The 23,095-nt window shown below is 41.5% G+C and overlaps 1 protein-coding gene across 1 annotated transcript in view; it reads right to left on the minus strand.

Annotated features, from left to right (window-relative positions):
* The window catches only part of LOC136875112 (zinc finger protein 135), an 86,322-nt gene that overhangs the window by 13,003 nt on the left and 50,224 nt on the right, over positions 1-23,095 (minus strand). Inside the window, exon 3 of the mRNA XM_067148844.2 lies at positions 19,113-19,195. Coding sequence (XP_067004945.2) covers positions 19,113-19,195 — 83 coding nt within the window. The remainder of the gene's footprint in view (positions 1-19,112; positions 19,196-23,095) is intronic.

The raw sequence follows: 23,095 nt of genomic DNA on the forward strand, positions 1-23,095 counted from the left end.
CTTTAGTTTAAGATTTGCAGCACCATGTTTACAGGAAAGGTAAGGTGTTGGAATTTAATTAATTACCTGAAGACAGATTTTGTGAGACACAGTTATACAATTAATCTCACTTGTAAGACTTGTGAGAGGAATGATATCCAGTTAAGCTATTTAATGATAGTATATATTAATCTGTAAGAGAACTGACTTAATACTTATCTTTTTCCTGATGCATCCATGAAAACCAGTTCCTAAGAAATAAATTTATCCTCATCCTAGATATTATAAATATATAAATAACTAAGACCTGAATACTTCAATGCTTGTTGTTTAGAGGGGCCTAACATCTAGGTCATCAGCCCCTGAATACTTAAATAATTAAAATAACATATAAATTTAGGAAGGCAAGTGATTGATGCTGAAATGAATGATTTCCCAGGAAGATCCGTAAATATGTTTATAACTTTAACTAAAGTAGGAATATTAACTTTTACAGGGATGAAAAATGAAACAACGATATGATATCGATTTACATGGGGAGAATTTTTCAGAATGATGCCAATTTCCTATTTTCTATTGTACATAATTATTTATATTTTAAAATAATCAAAGATCTGTGATGGAATGATACAAGATATTTAATCAGTTTTAAATGAAGATAGTCTTTTTTTTCAAGGATATTTCATTCTTTTCTTCTAATTTCTAGATTTCTTAATAAATGGAATGGACGAAAACGTTATTGGTATTTATATTCATATGTTAGTCACACAGTCATCTTTAGTTTAAAATTTGCAGCACCATGTTTACAGGAAAGGTTAGTTGATATGGTGGAGATGTCCATCGGTATTATCGACAGAGGAAATAGCCGTCAAGCATAATATCGTTTGCAATTTCTCTGAATCCGCAACAAGACAAAGTTTGATTGGAAATTAGACATAAACGAGCTAGTGTGGGCGCATAGACTCCATCATGAGGGGTATATCCTCTGTTTTGCCACGTACCATCGAACGCTACTCTGAGGTCATGAGGATCATCACAGTCATTTGCCATTAGATTCTTCAACTGGATCTTTCATAGATTGTAATACAACATCTTTTACAGCTGAACCTGTTACATAGTGAGCCTTTATTGAAATGCTAATTTAATTAATCGGTCATTTATTCAAATTTACAGAGTGTATTTCATTTTTATTAAATCTTGCTAACTGGCGGGGAACATCTATATTCAGCAGTACATGTCGCAATTTCTACACGTAGCTTGGAGCCCAGGTCTATTTGCTCGCCAGCTATGTTTAGGTGGGATTTCGACATGACGAACACAAAGCAGAACAAGGAAACAATGGAACTCCAACAGTCAGAACCATGGGAAAACATTTTGGAGGCCCGGCGAAAGGCTTGAGAAGCTAGCAAGATACGTTTGAAGTAAGCGTCAGGTACGCGATGTGTTGAACCAATGATATAATAGCGTCAAAGTCATTTTGGCTAGGCATTGGTCTATGTAAGTGATGGCCCCGAACCTGCATACAACAGCGTCTGAGAGGACGAATTAATAAAAGCGGCTAGCCCTTGGGCTCGCTACCCTTTATTCGGCAAGATTCTGCGCTGGTAACGTCGTGAGATGAAGTATTATTTACGCGGGCGCGGGTCAGAACGTATTTATCCTGATCGTGCGGGGATTTGTAACTTTTGTTGAAGACGCTGAGACAGCATTTAAGTATTTAAGATTTTAAACTTTGGGAGAATGGCGATTATCTTTCGACTTCCAGAAGGAAAGAACAGTTTCAGATAATCATTTCAATGCTTGCCTGCGTAAATAGGCTTTTCGAGGACATAAACTTTACTATTTCCAGTCCAGCATTTAAATGGAAAATATTTGAACTAGTTAGATAAGGAGAGTTGTTCTGCGGCTGAATGGGAACTGATTTTGCACGGACAGTTGAAATTACCCAGGCGGTACCATTCTAGTAACTGACAGGTCAATACTGAACCACTTTTCTACACTATGAATGAGGGGATGTTTTAGTTCCGGTCTGCGGTGAAAACTGGAATTATATTGTGCTTCCTAAGCACCACAGACCGGAAGCTGAAATCCCTGTTTTGACCATTCAAACAAAAACTACATCTTGAAACACCGGGTGTGTATGAAGTTCCATGTGGTTGTGGTTGATCATATATTGGCATGACGAAAAGGCTTGTCAGTACCTGGGTGAAAGAACGCATTAGGTCGGTAAAGAATGTCGCTCTTTCATCCTCCACGGAGAATGCCATAAGCCAGTCTGCCATAGCAGAAGATTTCTACAGTACAGACCATGAAATCCTCTTCGATTAGGCGAAGGTCATCGCGCCTGTAAAAGACTTCTATGCTCGACTGGTAAGAGAAGCTGCGCCCAAATAACATCAACAGGGAAAACGGCTTCAAGTTACTGCATACATGGAGACCTGTACTAGAGACCTCCATGGAACAGCGCGACGCGCTCACGAAACCTTCGACAGAGGGCGGTGAATTACAGCACGAAGATCCTTAAGACCTATTAGTGGGGTAGGCCGTGGATAGTATGGCCATGACTTCCACGTTTCTTTGAATTTCTCTGCTCACTGTCGGAAGCAGATTTTAACTTGCCCTGATGAAGGCCAATGCAATTTGGTTGAAAGCTCGGCTTTATTAAATAAACATAGTGGCTTTAATCCAGTATTCATTTATTTATTTACGTTGTTTACATTATATATCATAGTTCGAACTGAGCACCCCTGCGAGCAGCTGACAAGTCTGGGGAAAATTACCTTGATGGTAGAAACGGGGACAATAGCTATAGTCTTGAAATTTGTCAGGTGGAGACGGTTAACTTAAAACTCCACATATCATATCTGCAGCTGATGCAGCGAAGGCCATATATTAGTCGAATATTCACACTGTACAATAGGCTGTTGTGCACTTCTGTGAAGCACTTTTAGCTCTGGGTATGTTAGTGAGATTAGAAAACTCCGGCCCCTAAATTGTGATTGTAACGCACCTTCACTTACACTACTACTTAATTTAACGTTCCTCTGCCACTTCATAACAGCTCTTTTCTCACCTCCAGGCAAACTGAGCATCACACACTGAAGCCACAGAGAACTCCGTCGGCCATGATGGCTACCAGGTGACAACCATTCACGTATGAGTTATCTTAAACATTTCAAGTATCATGCCGAAATCTCTTATATGTTATTTTGACGCAGAGATTCCAAAGTGAACTTCACATCCAAAAACATTAATGTGACTTTTTGACCCTATATCTCCATTCCGGGCCCCCTTCAGGAATGTACGAGGAGGCACTTGTACTGCCGAATGCAGAAGTACGAACTCTTATGTCCGGCAAACATATATCTACTCTCGTACATAAACGACGGCACATGATCTTGTCTCACCAAACTGTCGGTTGTGCCAGGTGTGTACTTAAATTTTGTAAAAGCCCTTGTTGTCGTCTGAGAGAATCCCAGTGTTAAAGTTGAGAACACCCTTTGCCAACAGTCAGCAAGATCTGTTCAAACATGGCAAATTGCAAAAGTTAAGCATAAGTTAGGAGTAAGCAGGGCAACAGGAAATAGACCGCAAATCGCACCTGTTTCCTGCTCTGACTAGCGGCGTAACCGCATTCTCTCAGTCGTGTTGCAGTGTGCGGAGTGCAGCCTCGTGCTGAACGTGACAACATAATGGCACAACGACGCCATTCGGATCCCGGTTTTCAAGGTAGAATACTCGGCCGCCTGGAAGCAGGCCAGACACAGACCGCAGTAGCCGTATCCTTGAATGTGCCACAAAGTGTCACTTCCACGCTTTGGAGATGATTTCGAGACACAGGAGATGTTAGTCGTAGGCCAGTACCAGGTCGATCAAGGGTAACCACCCCACAGCAGGACCGATATCTGGCCTTAACCACCCGACGAAATTGGAGTGCACCTGCAGGACAAATGTCGAAGGTGCTTGCAGCCGTCTGAGGTGTGCCGTTTCCCGACAAACTGTGTAACGGAGGCTCAGAACAGCAGGGCTGTTTGCCTGGCGTCCAGCGGAGTGCGTCCTGCTCACTCCAGCACAGAGACGGGCCCGTTTACTGTGGAGCCGTCAACATCGAAACTGGACCATGAATGAATGGAGGCATGTGATCTTCACAGATGAATCCCGCATTAGTTTGCAGAACGATTCCCGTCGCACATTAGTCTGGAGAGAACTGGATAGCCGATACTACAGGATCATCGTGGAACGGGACCACTACGGTGGTGGTAGCGTCATGATGTGGGGCGGCATCATATTCAATGGCCGGTCTGAGTAACACTGTTAACGCTCGGAGATACAGGGATGTTCGAACCTTCAGAGGTGCGGTTGGTCCAGACTTCCTCTTAATGGACGATGATGCCCGACCGCACCGTGCTGCTCTCGTGGATACATTTCTTGCTGCGGAAGACACTCATCGCATGGACTGGCCAGCGAGGTCTGCGGATCTGAATCCTATAGAACATGCCTGGGATGTATTGGGGAGGCGAATTGCATCCACCAAGGACCCTTCAAGGCCTTCGCATTGCCCTTTCGGAGGAATGGAATCGACTGCCACAAGAGCTCTTGGACCTTCTGATAGAGATCATGCCACGTCGCTGCGATGCCATACACCCTATTAACAGCGTAGTGTGCCAAGTCTTGTGTACTTTAGCTATCCGAACCTTTCTGACACTGTTCCTTGGACAAGCTGTGTGATTTAGCTTCCGTTTGTACAGCAATCCGTCATACATTCCTATCACGCGGTATAGCCCCGTTTAGAGATTATGCTTAACTTTTAGACACTAGTGTAGTTCATATAATTTATATACAGTGACACATACATACATACATACATACATACATACATACATACATACATACATACATACATACATACATGCATACATACATACATACATACATTATCATTATAGACTGTTGTGCCTTTCAGCGTTCAGTCTGCAAGCCTCTGAGAATTTACTAAACGTCGCCACAATCCTCGATTTGCAACTAGTGTTGTGGCCTCATTTAGTTCCATACCTCTTATTTTTAAATCGTTAGAAACCGAGTCATCCATCGTCGTATTGGTCTACCTCTACTTCTCCTACCCTCCATAGCAGAGTCCATTATTCACCTAGGTGACACAAACATACTATAAAACTGTCAGCAAGACCGGAAGACAAGTTGACTGTTGTTGTTTGAGTCATCAGTCCATAGACTGGTTTGATGCAGCTCTCCATGCCACCCTATCCTGTGCTAAACTTTTCATTTCCACGTAACTATTGCACCCTACATCTGCTCTAATCTGCTTGTCATATTCATACCTTGGTCTACCACTACCGTTCTTACCACCTACACTTCCTTCAAAAACCAACTGAACAAGTCCTGGGTGTCTTAAGATGTGTCCTATCATTCTATCTCTTCTTCTCGTCAAATTTAGCCAAATCGATCTCCTCTCACCAATTCGATTCAGTATCTCTTCATTTGTGATTCGATCTGTCCATCTCACCTTCAGCATTCTTCTGTAACACCACATTTCAAAAGCTTCTATTCTCTTTCTTTCTGAGCTAGTTATCGTCCATGTTTCACTTCCATACAATACCACGCTCCACACGAAAGTCTTCAAAAACATCTTTCTAATTCCGATATCAATGTTTGAAGTGAGCAAATTTCTTTTCTTAAGAAAGCTTTTCCTTGCTTGTGCTAGTCTGCATTTTATGTCCTCCATACTTCTGCCTTCGTTAGTTATTTTACTACCCTAGTAACAATATTCATCTACTTCTTTTAAGACTTCATCTCCTAATCTAATATTTCCTACATCACTCGCCTTGGTTCGACTGCACTCCATTACTTTTGTTTTGGACTTATTTATTTTCATCTTGTACTCCTTACCCAAGACTTCCTCCATACCATTCAGCAACTTCTCGAGATCTTCTGCAGTCTCAGATAAAATAACAATATCATCAGCAAATCTCAAGGTTTTGATTTCCTCTCCTTGGACTGTGATTCCCTTTCCAAATTTCTCTTTGATTTCCTTTACTGCCTGTTCTATGTAAACATTGAAAAGGAGAGGGGACAAACAGCAGCCTTGCCTCACTCATTTCTGGATTGCTGCTTCTTTTTCAAAGCCCTCGATTCTTATCACTGCAGATTGATTTTTATACAGATTGTAGATAATTCTTCGTTCTCGGTATCTGATCCCTATCATCTTCAGAATCTTAAATAGCTTGCTCCAATCAACATTATCGAATGCCTTTTCTAGATCTACGAATGCCATGTACGTGGGCTTGTCCTTCTTGATTCGATCCTCTAAGATTAGACGTAAAGTCAGGATTGCTTCACGTGTTCCTACGTTTCTTCTGAAGCCAAACTGATCTTCTCCCAACTCAGCTTCAACTTGTTTTTCCATTCTGCTGTAAATAATACGTGTTAAAATTTTGCAGGCATGAGATACTAAACTAATGGTGCGGTAGTTTTCACACCTGTCAGCACCGGCTTTCTTGGGAATAGGTATAACAACATTCTGCCGAAAATCGGATGGGACTTCTCCTGTTTCATACATCTTGCACACTAAATGAAATAACCTTGCCATGCTGGTTTCTCCTAAGGCAGTCAGTAATTCAGAGGGAATGTCATCAATTCCAGGTGCCTTGCTCCTATTTAGGTCACTCACAGCTCTGTCAAACTCTGACCTCAAAATTGGGTCTCCCATTTCATCAGCATTAACAGCCTCTTCATGTTCCAGAACCAAATTATCTATATCTTTACCTTGATACAACTGTTGGATATGCTCCAGCCATCTTTCTGCTTTGTCTTCCTTCTCTAGAAGTCCCTTTCCATCTGAGCTCTTAATATTCATACACCTAGATTTCCTTTCTCCAAATGTTTCCTTGATTTTCCTGTATGCAGCTTCTATCTTTCCCAGGACCATACAGCCTTCGACATCCTTGCACTTCTCCTTCAGCCATTCTTCCTTAGCTACCTTGCACTTTCTATCCACTTCATTCTTTAATCGCCTGTATTCTTTTCTGCCCTCTTCATTTCTAGCATTCTTGTATTTACGTCGTTCATCAATCAGGTCTAGTATCTCCCGAGTTATCCACTGATTCTTACTTGATCTTTTCTTCCTTCCTAACATTTCTTCACCAGCCCTACTGACTTTATTTTTCATGACTCTCCACACTTCCTCTGTAGTGTTTACTTCAGCCTTTTCATTTAGTCCCTTTGCAACATGTTCCTTGAAACAATCTCTCACACTCTTTTCTTTCAACTTGTCTAGATCCCATCTTTTTGCATTCTTTCCTTTCTTCAATTTCTTCAACTTCAGATGGCATTTCATGACCAACAAGTTGTGGTCAGAATCCACGTCTGCTCCTGGGAAAGTTTTGCAATCCAACACCTGGTTTCTGAATCTCTGCCTAATTATAATGAAGTCTATTTCATACCTTCGTGTCTCCAGGTCTCGTCCACGTATACAGCCGTCGTTTGTGGTGCTTGAACCAAGTATTGGCAAGGACTAAATTATGATGAGTGCAGAATTCAACCAGCCGACTTCCTCTTTCATTCCTTTGTTGACTATCACTACAAAGAAAGTACGGAGAGACAGAATGTGTGGCGGAAGAATCTGTTGTGTTTGAACGTCATGCTGGACGTCAGGTTATGTACAAGTGATTGAAAGCACTACATAGGGTAGTATTAGCGTGAATCGACGTGGAATAAAATAATGTACAGCATTTGCCCGGTGTGAAAATGAGAGACCACTGAAAACCATGTTCATGGCTGCGGACACTGGCGCGCTGTTAAACACGCGGGCAACTTACCCAGTGTACGTTGCAATGAGATTTAAAAGATATTCCTACGGAAAGGAAGCTGATGAACGGTACCCAAGAATGTAACATCTGGTGTCAGAGGTGGGATAGTCTTGACATTACAAGGAATGATGGCATTGATGAAAGTAAGTCTGAAGTGCAAGCTGGAAGATCGTTATGAGGTCGTGTTACGGTCACAACTTCGGGCAGCAAAAGAAGCAATACATAAGTATATAGATAGGGGCATTTTTGAAATAGCGGGTGATGCTAACAGATTTTGCACAAATGTTAAAATTTGGAGAAGAAGCTAGCGAAATGTTCTCAGAAAGAAGCTGGAAATTGTAGATTGTCAGAAACTAAGCTCATCGAAATTGAACAAGGACTAGAACAAATAGAAACTGTTGTAGATGGTAAAACAACTGCTATAGAGGACCGACCTGCATAACTAGAAATGAAGTCCATACGGAAGAACAGGCCTGCCGCTGAATTCAGAACAAAATCCGACAATGTTGCACAGAGGGTGCGTGTGACCCCCTTATGTTTGCAAAACTCCATGCTCTACGTATAGAAGGCAATTAAGCCGCAGCCGCCGCCAATCCGCCTTGGATACTGCGCAACGAGGCGATGCGTTGAAGATACTCCAAGCGATTCCAGGCAGTGAACAATCTAATTTCAATTCTCTGGTGGCCCGATTAGAGATGAGGTACGGTGATAAAGACCTTAAACAAATTTACCATATTCAACTTCGCAGCAGACGCCAGAAACGTGGCGAGACACTACAAGAATTTGAGGCAGACATCATCCTTCAGCTCCAAACAATTTCACAGAGCAGCTATAATTATGTAGAGGCTCTTGTAATTGATATTTCCGACCCAGAATTGCAACAAGCTCTTCGTCTGGCGCACCCAAATACGTTAGATGATGCGTTGGCTCGTGCCTTTATTTTGAAGCTGCTACACAGACCTCGAATCCACAGGCGGAGCTTCGATGGCTGGATGAAAAGGAGCCTCTATACCAAAGGCTCCCAACCTTTTGTGGCCCATCTCCCCCTTCTGGAGGTTGACTAACATCTATGCCCATTTTTCATTTTCATTGTGTGCCTAATTTTGATTTGAAGTAAAGTGTAAATAATAACGCAGGTTTATAATTTTAAACAATTTTACTACCGTATATAAAAACAACCAAAGCAGTTTTATCCGGTCACTCTTAAATAAAATAGAAAAAATAAAATGTACTTTTTTACAGATTTTTTAAGAACAAACAACTAATATCATTGACGTACATTTAAAAAACATGTTTTCATTTTTAAATTGGAATCTGGAAAATTTAGAAAGTTGACAGTGAAATTTGAAAAAGTAAATGAAAACGATAAGGAAGAGGGAAATGTCCTGGTTGGGTCACATACTACGTAGAAATTGTCTTCAACAGAGGATGATGGAGGGAAAAGTAGATGGAAGAGAGGAAGAAGAAGGTTTGGAATGTTAACAGATGTCAAACAAGGGAGAAGCTATGAACAATTGAAGCAAGATGCTCAGGGCGGAGAATCATGGAGGCTGTCTCAAGACAGATTCACAGAAGAAGAAGAAATGAAAGTTTGAAAACATTGTTATTGTTTTATTTTACATTTTCAATGGTTGCCTTGTGCTTGGTGGATTTCAGTTAAAGCTTGAGTATTCGGCTTTATGTTCGTCAAGTTCAGGCGCAAGTCCCCTTTGAGGCAAACGTCCGACTTATTTCTTTGTTTTGTGAGGAGCTGGACAACAGAACTAAATCATTTTTCAACTAAGAATGTTGACGGGAACGAGATGAGAAGTGGTTCAGTTTTCCCCACAGTTGTGGATAAGTGTCCATAAGCTTCACCCAGGCTAACTCGTAACCGCTCTGCTTGAAAATTATTTTCGCCTCACACTCATACTTCAGATCTAGAAACTCCGTCTGAAAACATTTACCAAGATTATCCAAAGCTTCAAACGAGAATGGGTCTACAATCCAATCCGGAATTTGTAACTAGGTCAAATCTTCAAATCTTCAAATCTTGAATCCATGTCAGGTCTTAACCGGTCACGGTGATAAGTAAAAATTGGGATTTTGTCTTCTGGGAGTTCCGGAATCTCGTTATTTGACACTGAACACCTTCTAATTGTCGGAAACTGAATCAGCTCTGTACGGCCAATATTTACCTTGTGAATATCCAACTCGGCGATGAATGATGAAATTATTCCTTTGGCCTTGATAAGGTTCATCTTGTTGCCTTGAAGCCTTATACTGACTTCGTTCATTTTTCCAAAAATATCTGTAAAGTACGCAAGTTCAACATTCTCACTTAAAACAGGATCAGACGTGTCGATAAACTCAGTGATCGTATCAAATAGCGCAAAGAGTTTCCATTGGAAAGCCACCTCACGGCCGTATGTAGAAGCAAGCGTTCGAATTCCTTGTCATTTTCATGGCAAAGTTGTCGGAACAGACGCTCACTGAGAGAATTAGCTTTGATTTTTTTTACACCAGTAATAACCAGTTGTAGGGTTTCATGCAGGACATCACTCAATTTTTTTGCAGATAAGTGTTGACGATGAATCACACAGTGAATATTGATGACATCTGACACTTCTTTCTTAAGGTGGGCTAGAAACCAAGCAGGGCGACCTAACATGGCAGGAGCACGGTCTGTTGCGCAAGCGCTCACATTTGTTCGGGGAATCACTTTTTTCTCAAAATAATCTTGCACCACTTCAAAAATCGACGATCTCTTCGTGGCAGTGATCAAAGTTCTAGCAAACAACATTTCCTTTTGTTCATTGATAAACCTGACGTAAGAAAATTGCTTTGTTATCAATCACAGTTGATTCATCAATCTGCAATGCAAATTTACTTTTCTTCAACGAACTGGCGAGTTTGGATTCAACGTCCGTGGTCATTTCGTCAATTCGCCTGGAACCAGTATTGTTGCTCAAAAGAACCGATTGACATTACTAGGGCCCTCGCCTAGCATGGTTTCTGTAGTAGTCGGTAAAACAAACGTTTCGACAATTGTGTTAGCTTTAGCACATTTAGCGATCAATAAAGACACCTCGTAAGAAGCAAGAAGACCTTTGTCAAGAACGGTTGCTCGTTTTTTAAATAATTCACTCGCATTAGGCCATTCATCGGCTTAAACTTTGAGGTGTTAAAAATAACTAAGTTTATCACTGTGTATCCTTGATAAATGATCTTTCATTCGCGAATACTTCATGGCTTCGTTAGTGGTAAATGTTTTATCGCACAAAAGACAATGTGGAAAGTGCACATTTTGCGGTGACGCGATAAAACCAAATTTTAAATACTCAGCTGAGTATCCATAGTGAATCCATAGTGCATGAACTTCTACACTTCAAAACGCACAAAAACACAAAATACTCGCACAAAAACTGATGATGAGGCACACACAGGCTAGTTAAGACTGAAGACGAATGTAGGTCAATGGCAAGTGTGTTGTGATGGCAGGAGGGGGAGGAGGTTGAGTCACCATTCGGCCGCACTGAGCAACAACAGGTGGGGTGAGTGCAGTGAACCCACCGGCTGAGAACAGCCAGTGACTCGTGCTACCAGGCAACCTCTAGTGTACAGTACTATTTTAAATTTCCCCCCTTTGAATACTCATCGCCCCCAACTTATTTATTGCCTCTGATATACCAAATCGCCCACTTGGGGGCGATCGCCCCCAGGTTGGGAACCACTGCTCTAGACGAAAGGGAAGAGAGTATTGTTTTGAAAACCCAGTGCAATGAGGATGGACAACCTCGAAGGCGAGAGATCAGCTGTTTGAATTGTGGTTATCTTGGACATGTCAGAAGCCGCTGCCAAAAGGGCTCAAAGTTTTAGGGAAACTAAAAAGGGCCTGTGCTAAGCAGCGCATGTCAGCCCAGCTGTCCCGAGAAGGTGGTGCTTGTCATTTCACTCGTGCGTCAGTTAGACAGTAGCCTTGTCGACGGATCAGCGAATGGTTTGGCTCATACTTCGCTTCTGGACACAGGGGCAAACCAACGTTGTCAAGGACACCGTAAAACGGGACCTGAAACCTACGAAACTTATTAAAAAGAACAACAGAAGACCCAGTGAAGACGTACGGCGAGAAATAATTCAACATCGGCCTGAGGAGCAAGTTGATAGAACATCGAGTAATAGTGGCTTATGTCACAGAAGATGTTATTCTTGGCATGGATCTAATGACTAAATATGAACTCAGTTTGGATCTGGAACGAGATTGCTTGAAATTCGCAAACGAAGAAGACACTCATTGCGGATGAAGCAGTCCAACCCTTCAAATGGTTTCAAGTAGAGGCGAGGTACTTCATCCCAAAAGCGATAATATGATCGAGTGTCAAATGGATAACATAGACCGAGTAGTGACGGGAATTGTCGAGCCCGTTGCCGAAGAGGAAGTCTGCCCAGCAATATTAGAGGAAATATGTGTTGTAAATGCTAAGGGGCCTACTCCAATCAGAATGATGAACCTAAATGATTTTTGCAGTATCATTGAAGAGAGGCACTCAGGTGGCCTGTTGTAATCCGGTATTATCCACTGTTCGTGGGGACACCACGAACGATACCCAGGATGTCCATCCCCTTTCAAAATTAACTGGGACCTCGAACTTACTAAGCTGACGCAGGATCAAAAGGCAAAAGTCAATGTAATATTGTTCAATTATCAAGATGCCTTCGCATTCGATAACTGTCCGTACGGCAGGACGAGTGTCGTGAGATATAAAATAAACACCGGAAATATACAACCGAATAGACAGCGCCCACGACGCTCGCCACTATCAAGAAGAGAAGAGGCTGAGAGAATTGTTTGTGACATGTATAAGCAGGGTGTCACTGAACCATCTAGTAGTCCATCGAAGTCACCGGAGGTTTTAGTGAAGAAAGAGGACGGTTAGACCACATCTTATGTGGACTAGGGACAGTTGAACTCCAAGACAATGAAAGACATCCATTATCCAGGATAGGTGACACTGAAGACACATTGTCTGGATCTCAAGCGTTCTCGACATTAGATTTGGAAAGTGGATATTGGCGTGTAGAAATGGAGGCAGAAGATAACAGACAGTGTTCTCAATTGGTACGGGACTTGAGCACTGCACGGTTATGACTTTTGGACTGTGAAATGCACCAGGCTACATTTGAAAGACTGATGGAAACAGTACTTCGAGGTCTGCCCATTTACTTTGATGACATCACTGCAATAGGTAAGACTGTGATGAACACCTATCAAACCTGGAGGAAGTCTTAAAGCGACTGCAGATATGAGATATGAGACTTGAGATATGTCGTTTCCAAACACGCTCTTGTCGTAGATCCAGAGAAGATACGTGTAGTCGCCAGAGATGTACATGAACTCCGGAGTCTCTTATGACTACGCTCCTATTACCGATATTTCGTGCTCGGAGCTAAACGGATGAACAGGACGATGGGAAACAGCTGACAACCAACTTGGCTGTGTTCCCTTCAGGAGGGAGCTGAGTCTTCCCTGTGATCTGAGGTTCGGCAGCACCAGATGGTTGGGGATGACTGCATCAGGTGTTGGGGAGAAAGAATGCGTCAGATTCACGCCCTTGATCGAGGAAACACAGAAGCTGCTAATGGCCGAATAAAACATTCTTACGACGTGCGGGATGAAGAAGGCTGATCCGAAGCCTAGGATTTGGTGTGGCTCTTTAATCCACGGAGGTGGCGAGGTCTGCCACCTAAACTCCAGCGTTCATGGGATGCACCGTACAAGTGTTAAAGACTTTATATATCGTATTCTTAGACTTCCCTGAGGAATGCCACAGGTGGTGCATTTCAATTGGTGGAGCAAATTCCTTGACTAACGGGAAATGGAAGAATGGTTGCAAACTGATCAGGGATGGATCAGTCTTAAGGAGGGGGCAGTCGTCATGGAGTAGTAATAACATCCTCAGCTTGACTGAGAGACAAGTAACGAACGCTACGCGAGAAAGAAGGTGCAGCGGAAGTGAGAATAATCATTGTTGAATGCCATGCTGTACGTCAGCTTATGTACTCGTGAATGAAAGAGGATTTGGAGAGTGTTCTATATTATTTTGATTAAAATTATTAGGATTAGCGTGAATGTCTGTGTACAGTTCACTTTGTATGTTGGTAATGAGATTTTCAAGATATGGTAGCACAAAGATTCCTACAGAAAAGAAACTAACGTATGTTACCGGTACTCATGAATGTAACAACACGAATTGTACTTGGTTATCACATAAGTGTAGCATTCTATTATGTCACAATTTGGTCACATCAAATTACACAGCTTTCATGTGCAATCAAACAGAGCTGCCTTAAACATAGGACAGTAGGATTGTAAGTTCATACTCACTAACATGTATTACACCAGTGCAATCTTTAACAGAGGCCATTATGCAACATGGAAACCATTAATCCTGATGAAATCTTGGAGAAGCTTAAAGATAACAAGCAGATGACAGCTCTTTCCCTAACTTCGACGCTTTCATTTCATCTGCAGATAATGCTGTCCTAGACGTTACAATGGCAACAAAGAATACGGGTTAGGTTGTACTGTTTTATTAAAATGTTCTGATATCCTGCAACCCAAGTGCATGCTATCATGTCCTTACGAGTGTTCCTTTGACACTACAACTAAAAGGAGCATGAAAATCAAAGCTTAAACCACAATTCAAGACAACATGACATTGAAAAGCACCACAGTGTCGCAATAGAAAAAATTAAAATATGCATACCAAGGAAATTACAGCTGCTATGGACAAGAAACATAGGAACTATGGGCTGCCAAACATAGACTATGGATTATCCATAATATGAATACCGAGCAGTTTGTTGGAGTTAGAAGTAGGTAGTGGGATACCATATAGAGTAGGCAGGTTCTGGAGTTGTTGTCACACCACAGAGCTATACTACTGTACCAGATAATAATTATTCTTCATTGCTCTGTATCATCAGCATACTATGCCATGGTCGCAATATACTATCCAGTAAGTCAAGAACATAAAAGATATCACACTACCCTGAATACTGCAGAAATAATTGTCGTTTGGTCTGATTTGGCCCACCCATGCGCAACACATTGAATTCGACCCATCAAAAAATGCCATCAGCCATGCCAGCAGTTTACCCTGAATGCCGTAATCATCAAGTTATAACATAAGTCTTCGATGTGACACGCGGTCAACGGCTTTGATCCAGTCCAGAGCCATACAGACAGCCATTTGCTCCAAAGAGAAATGCCAGTCACCAACAACTTTTGTTAAAAGTGTTGTCCAAGATTTTCCAGGAATGAAGCCATGCTCGTTTGAGTTCAACAGGTTTCTCTCTTTCAGAAAATCCAACAGATATAAAACAAGTAGACATCCCACACATTTACAGACCCCTGATGTTATCGAAACTGTTCAGTAATCGTCTACGTTTCTTTGTCTCCATCTTTGAAACCTGCGACTACGTTGACTTCTTTCCATTCCGCAGGCACAGTTCTGGTATTCACGGAATGATTGAAGAGAGGGCACCAAAGATCCTGCACAGCTCTTGAGAATTCTTGCTGGCACTCAATATCACCTGATCGCTCCATGTGGTCTTGTTTTCAGAAGGGTATACTTGACTTCATTGCTGAGAAATATATATCTCTCCTTCCTCAGTCGGGGCTGAGAAGTTGTTATTAAATATCCCCTTGAAGGTGGCTGCAATTTATTGTGGTGTAGAGACTGCTGTACCCTTAAGTTTATTTTATTATTATTATATTTTTTGCTAGGGGCTTTACGTCGCACCGACACAGATAGGTCTTATGGTGACGATGGGATAGGAAAGGCCTAGAAGTTGGAAGTGGCCATGGCCTTAATGAAGGTACAGCCCCAGCATTTGCCTGGTGTGAAAATGGGAAACCACGGAACCTTGTGTTTAAACATAGATGGAGCTCTGTTGCAACATTTACCTCTGAGATATGCCCACAGTTCCATGGACTTGGTGATCAGACTGTGAATATGAGCATTGCAGGAATGTCCGAGTGAGTGTTTATCCTTGTTTTAACCAGACTGTACTTCTCCCACTCATGGTTGGTTGGGTTTCTTTCCATTTTTGGTACAGGTGGTTCCTCCTTCACACCTCTCATGCTGTCTCCTTGATAATCCATGGGGATTTACTTTTGCTGGTTATATTTACTATTGATGTGGTTTGTTCTATGCAATAGAAGAAAATTTTCTCATAGTCTTGTGACATCATCTTTATGTCTACACTGATACTGCTGATGATTTTTGAGGTGAGAACAGGGAGACAGTTCGATAGTAAAGAGCATTGATTGTACCGGTTTGTTCAGGAAAATTAAAAGCTGTTCTAGTATGGGGTTTCGGAGATGGTTTTATATGGGTCAGTGTTGCGGGATTTGCCTGATGGTCACAGAATTCAGAAATAATATTATAAGATTGGACACATTGTGATATGTTACTTAGGAAAAGATCAAGTGTTGAGCGTGTTGTTCATGTAATATGCATACAATGATTCTTAATTGAGAGGAAGGAATAAATCATATAAAGTGGAAAGGAATCTATTGCCAACGATGTTATCTGCAAAAGGGGCAACGTCATTTCTAGGTTGAAATTAGTGTCAATAAAAATGGCATCGTAATTTTGTTGTACATCTTGCACATGCTCGAGAGAGGGGATTAGTTCTTCGTTCATCTCCGGGAATGACTTAGGGGCGTGATAAAATGATCCATGAATGAATTTACGTTTGTTGCATGTCGTTTCTACCCACAGTGCTTCAGCTGTTGTCATCACGTAATGAACTCAAGTCGGGTAACATTCTGGCTTGGGTGCAATTAGAACTCCCTCCGCAGGGCCATGGGACCGGGCCTTACGGATCAATATCCGTGCATCAAGAAATACTTCTCAGTCATTAATTTCTTTGGATAATAATGTCTCACTGACATATATGATGGTCGGGTCAAGGCTTTCAAGCGATGTGTGGATATTTTGTAACTGTCCAGGTTGCATAATACTGCACATGCTGAAGCTGAAAAGTGTTTATCTACATATAGAAGTATTCACTCAGTCACTAGGTGTATCATTGTTAACTATAAAGAATGAGCCTGACAATGGCGACATTTCACACTGCCAGCATAACTGTGTCCCGGAATTGTTCTTTATTTATCTGATGTCAGATACTGAAAGCTTTGCGCAGATTTTATGGCCATTTAGTGAGCTGTTTATTACAATGGACAAATAATCGGTTCCTCCCATCGCTATTTCCACAAATTGTGCACTGTTGAGGACCTGGGATCTGCTCTATGTCTCCAGTTAGGGCAAGCACCAAGCACAATAGTGGCTGATCAGCTATGGCCAGTCTGAGAACACCGCTAACATCCCTCCACCGTGGCCGACCTATGGTTGCCAGCCCCAGACTTCCAGCACTGCACCATGACAAACAGTTAAGAGTAAAGTTTTCTTTCACCAACAATTTTTCCAATACAAGGCTTATCTGAAGTGTTTATAGTAATTTAGAAGTACTGTACTGCAATTTTTACCACCAAAAATACAATAATACCATGTATAATACTTAGTATCATTTCTGCCATCTCACTTGGCAATGGAACAGTAACCAGAATTTCCATGCACAGTTTTCAGTGAAGCATTAAAAATAACTGTACTCACCAAAAATGACATCACAGCAAAGTTTTTGCGCAGTACATATCGAAACATTTGGGTATATGTAGAGGCACTTCTCACTTTTTGGGGTCTCAATATACAGTATTTATCATCGCTCTAATATAACTAGATAAAATTGTAGGGGTAGCATGCTTGCCCCTTACTTGGAAGCCCCGGATTTGATTCCCGGCCATGTCAGGTATTTTTACCTGGATCGGAGGGCTGGTTCAAGGTCCACTCAGCCTACGTGATTAGAATTGAGGAGCTATCTGACGGTGAGATAGCGGGTCCAGTCTGGAAAGCCAAGAATAGCAGCCAAGAGGATTCATCATGCTGACCAAATGACACCTTGTAATCTGCAGGTTTTGGGATAGGCAGCAGTCACTTGGTAGGCCAAGGTTTTTCAGTTCTGTAGTGCCATGAGTATAGGTTCCAAAGTTTACGAACCTGGGATATTAGAATGGAGAAAGTAAAGCAGGCCTTAATGCCATCCTCATTAGTGTCCAACCACTTGACATAATGTATTCTTTTCTTTTCCTATCTGGGTTCAAAAATTGTTCCTTAGCATAAATATTTGTTTTCCATTCAATGTGGGATAACAATGGATCCATGAACTCCAAAAAACAGGCATTTGCAATACAGAATTATCTAAACACTTGTCTCTCAGTTCTCGTGACACACCCAGAGAGCCTGTAAAGTGGTTTATCACTATTACTAACGCAGTCAGTATGATTTCCACAGCTGTCACTTTCACTTACAATGTCTTCTTCGTTTTCATGATAATTGCTGTCATTGGTCTATGGAACTGTGGCTAGGAGACCGACTGACACTTAAAGAAAAGTTTGTGCTTTCAGAAGCTACAATTGGGCAATGCATTATGGTATAAGTTCTCAGAAGGAGAGCTGTAAATAAGCCACATTCCTGTTCAATTTATAGATCACAAAAGGGAAACCCTTGCAGGGGTGATTAAAACATAAGCTAGTACTTACGATGCGGTCGCGAATGTCTCATCATTGGAGTTGAAGGCCTAGCCAATGTTCGCATGAACATAACATCAAATGAATCAAGTGGCTTGTTAAAACTGGACAGAATTTCCAAACATAAAGGCATGATCCCACAGTTCTACAGTCATACAGGGGCCTGTCTTGGCCTACCAAGCAATCATAACTCACTCTCAAGGCCTGCACATTATGAGGTGATTTCTCATCAGTGCAATTAATTTTCTCAGTCATAATCACTGGCTTTTTCGACCTGGAGAGCCATCTCACCGTCAGGTAGCTCCCCAATGGTAATCAGGTAAGCTGAATGGCCTTTGAAACAGTTCTTGGATCAACGTAATAATACACGACCAGACCAGAAATCAAAACCAAGCCTCTGGGTGATAAGCAGGCATGCAGGACATCTGGCTGGCTGCTTGTCTATCTGACTCTAAGGTCCACTAGATAGCAAATTTCACCTAATCTCTCGAGGATAAAAAGCTGACTTGTCATGAATTTGGTCATGTAATCTTTCTGACATTGTAGAAGAGTAAGTATCTACTTTTAAGCAATACAACTACCTAGGCCACGTTTGAACCTGGGATTTTGGGATCCCGAGGCTGACTTGCACACAGACGGAGCTAGTGTTAGTGGTGTAAAATATAAACTGTACTTACTTCTCCTCTTCTTTGAAACATGGTACTACTTGATCAACCGTGTGTTCTCCTATAATTAGTTCATCCTTCACGTCTGCTGAACACTATAAGAAATATGAAAAGTAAATTAAGAAAAGTACAGTAATGAGGTAACAAGAATATTAATGTAAAAGGTGTCCCATATCTCTACAGGAGGTAGTACGTCAACACTAGAATATAATGAAATATCCAAAACCAATACCTGTTGAGATATGAGCCATCTTACCTGTGCTAAGTATGTGTAGCTTTCGATGATGTAGACTGTCCTCCGGTTGAAGTTCATTGTTCATTTCTGATGACCGTGTTTGCAGTGCACTGACTGTGGTAGCGGTACAGTTGAGGTTGTGTTGCTGGTACAGTAATGTATCAGAGCAAAACTGGAGATTTTGTACAGAGTGAATGATTTGAACAGTGAAACTGAGCTTACTATTTCTTGAAGGAAATTGTGAACATTGTACTCCACTATGGGTTAGCTACAGGCCATGTCATGTAAGCTGAACAACATCCACATTTCCACATTCCTTATAAGTAATATTCAGCAGGCTATTCTGCTGACTTGCAGATAGGGGATAATTCACAGCAAGAAGAACAGATCTAGGAGGAGTCACACAGTCCACATGCTGGATTTGGAGAAGCTTGTGTTGCAACTTAAAAAAACATGATCCTTCAACAAGTTTGTTAAGAACTGATGCTACTGCAGATAACCACACACTTGTGTGGTGGGTTCTGCACAATCAGTTACTTTATCCTCTTCTTATCCAACATGTGCAAGCTCTTTGGCCACCAGACAACTATGTCGAGATTACAGTTCTGCCACTGGCTCCTAGCTAGGGCACTAAATATCCACTGTTTGCAGACAGCATTTTATTTACAGAATTTGCAGGATTTACCAGAGACAGCATATTAATTTACCAGAACACATCCCTGCTGATAGATGTAAATTCTCGAGCAATCATGGAGGTATGGCATTAGGTTTGCTTCAGTATCAACCCGTAAGACCACAAACATTAACCCGTGCTGAGTAACATCCCTCCAATGAATTAACAGCTCCATTGGAGAAAGACAACAGATGTTTTTAGTGCGCAACAGGACAATACTTCAATTTCTGTACCTTGTGCAACATCATCTAACCTAAACATTTCATGTGTTAATGATTAGGTGAGGAGATACCAGTACCACAGTCTCCCTGTTCACTTGCACCTGCTTAGTGACTATATCTTCGTATTACACAGATGGCCCATATCTCAACAGCTGACAAAATAAATTTCATAATTTGACAATAAATTGAGTATTTTACCATTGAAGTTAACATTTAAAAATGGAAATTAACCAACAAGTCATGGTTAGCGCTACGTGCTCGGGGTGAGGACACGAGAAGGAGCAACATCCTCACACGTCGCCTTCATCCCGTTCCTTGCCATTACTTGTGTTCAAACATCCATATCCATGACTTGCCTACCATGTCCAAGTTCCTTCTACAAATGATCACTTGTAGGGAATTTTATTTGACTCTACAGAAAGTTTAATCAAAATTTACTAAAGTTATAACATTTTTATTCAGATTCTGAAGGACTACATGCTTGCCTGCAGACTAGGGACAGCAGGTCTGCACTGTACCCACAGGCCCTGGGTTTTAATTTGTTGCAAGGCCGGCCAAGGAATTGTACATTGATCTGAGGGCCAGTTGAAGGTCTACTCAAGCTGCTAGAGAATAATTAAGGAGCCATCTTATAGCGAGATGGAGGTCCCAGTCAAGAAAATTAAGAATAATGGCTAAGAGGAATTGTCACACAGACCACACATCATCTCGTGATCTGCAGGCTTTCGGGTGAGCAATGGCCCATGTGGGCTATATCTTCACAGTGCTTTTGCTTCCTTTTGTGTTGGGAACTTCAGTCTAAATAGAAACCATTTTAATAATATACAACTCACACCTTCAAATAACAGTCTATAATATATTTACACTACTATCAAAACAGCATAACTTCACCATGCTTGAAGCTGGCGATTGAGAGATGGAAAGAGAGGCAAAACAAGCTGGATAAGTGAATTTGTACAGAAGTTGATTCATTTGATAATAAATATGATGTTTCCAATGTAGGCCCACATAACATATTAAGATCACAGTTAGGTTCATGTGAAGATTTCAGTGGGCCTGGCAGACTGGAATGTAACAGCACTATATATTTTTTTTTTTGCTAGGGGCTTTATGTCACACTGACACAGATAGGTCTTATGGCGACGATGGGATAGGAAAGGCCTAGGAGTTGGAAGGAAGCGGCCGTGGCCTTAATTAAGGTATTAAGGTACAGCCCCAGCATTTGCCTGGTGTGAAAATAGGAAACCACGGAAAACCCTCTTCAGGGCTGCCGATAGTGGGATTCGAACCTACTATCTCCCGGATGCAAGCTCACAGCCGTGCCCCTCTATGCCACGGCCAACTCGCCCGGTTGCACTATATTAATACAGGATCTGGCTGTATTGGGAATGCTAATACCTCATTGAGTTTCATATTGACCAAATCATGGATGAGATTGAGTCACAAAATACATGGAACAAAAGTAGTTCTAGACAACACCAAAAGAGAGAGTGCATTGTGCAAACTTTATCTCACCACAGAGGGATTTAATAATAATGTTATTGGTTTACGTCCCACTAAATATGTTTTAAAGGATTTTCGAGATGCCAAAGTTTCGGAATTTTGTCCCGCAGAAATTCTTACACATGCCAGTAAATTTACCTAGATGAATCTGACTTATATGAGTACCTTCCAATACCACAGGACTGATACTGGAATGAATCTACAAAAGTGGGCTCAGAAGGCCAGCGCTCTACTGTCTCAGCTATTCAACCCAGCAGAGAACAGACCACAGCCCTACTTTGTGCCAGAATTGTGGCTGCAGCTACTTCTGCATCCCAACAGCTAATTTACAATCTTGACAATGATATCATGAGACTGGACACAGCAATTGTTTGAACTACGTCTTATGTGACAAGATATTTCACCATGAAGTTTGCCACAACAGGAATTACCACCAACCGTCTGCTCTGCAATGGGAAATGAGGCAGATACCATGTAATGTTGTACAAACAGCAAAAGAACTCAACTAACTCAGTTCTGTAACAAGGAGTGATTTATTTTGGGAAATGACCACTGGCCGCAATAAATGTCTCCCTCTCCGTGCCAACATTTGCTAGTGATGAGTGGAACACTATAAAACTGCACAGAAGGAAAACAGATTACCAGTATAGGCTGAGTAAATGAAACTGTCATGAAATATGAAGATCATCAGCTGTAATGGAACAGGCAGTACTCTTCCACAGTGTTGAAATCTGCTGACAAAATGAAATGAATTGTTTTTAAATATATTCTCACTACAATTTCACACTCCATTCTGATAAACGGTGTCTGTGTACCGGTCAGAGAACTGTCAGTCCTGGTATAACTCATACTGAGCCACATTTAATAACATTTAAAGCTCAGCCGAACCAAAAGGCGAATTTAAATGTGGGTGGTGGGAACAAGGTTTAAACATCCTGCTCTAGTGATATAAATCAATGTGAATGAGAGCTTAGGATTGAGAGGAGGCCAGCATTTCTGCCCTTAGCAATGAACTGAACCTGAACCAGCCCTTCATTTCAAGTAAAATGGTTACTTCAATTTGATGGAAATCAAACCAGGCCCTGTAGGTAAGATGAAGGTGATTTATCTCAGTTACTTTGACAGTTTAAGCTATCCCTGGAAAAAATGGCATGAATAAAACATTTCAATATCAACAACTGCACAACAACATCAGCACGACAGTCAAACTACCACCTAGATATGCTGGTATCAATCAGTCACTACTGATCTGCATTTAGGGCAGTCACCCAGGTGGCAGATTCCCTATCTCTTGCTTTCCTAGCCTTTTCTTAAATGATTGCAAAGAAATTGGAAATTTATTGAACATCTCCCTTGGTAAGTT

The sequence above is a fragment of the Anabrus simplex genome, chromosome 5, assembly GCF_040414725.1.
Source record: "Anabrus simplex isolate iqAnaSimp1 chromosome 5, ASM4041472v1, whole genome shotgun sequence".
NCBI lineage: Eukaryota > Metazoa > Arthropoda > Insecta > Orthoptera > Tettigoniidae > Anabrus > Anabrus simplex.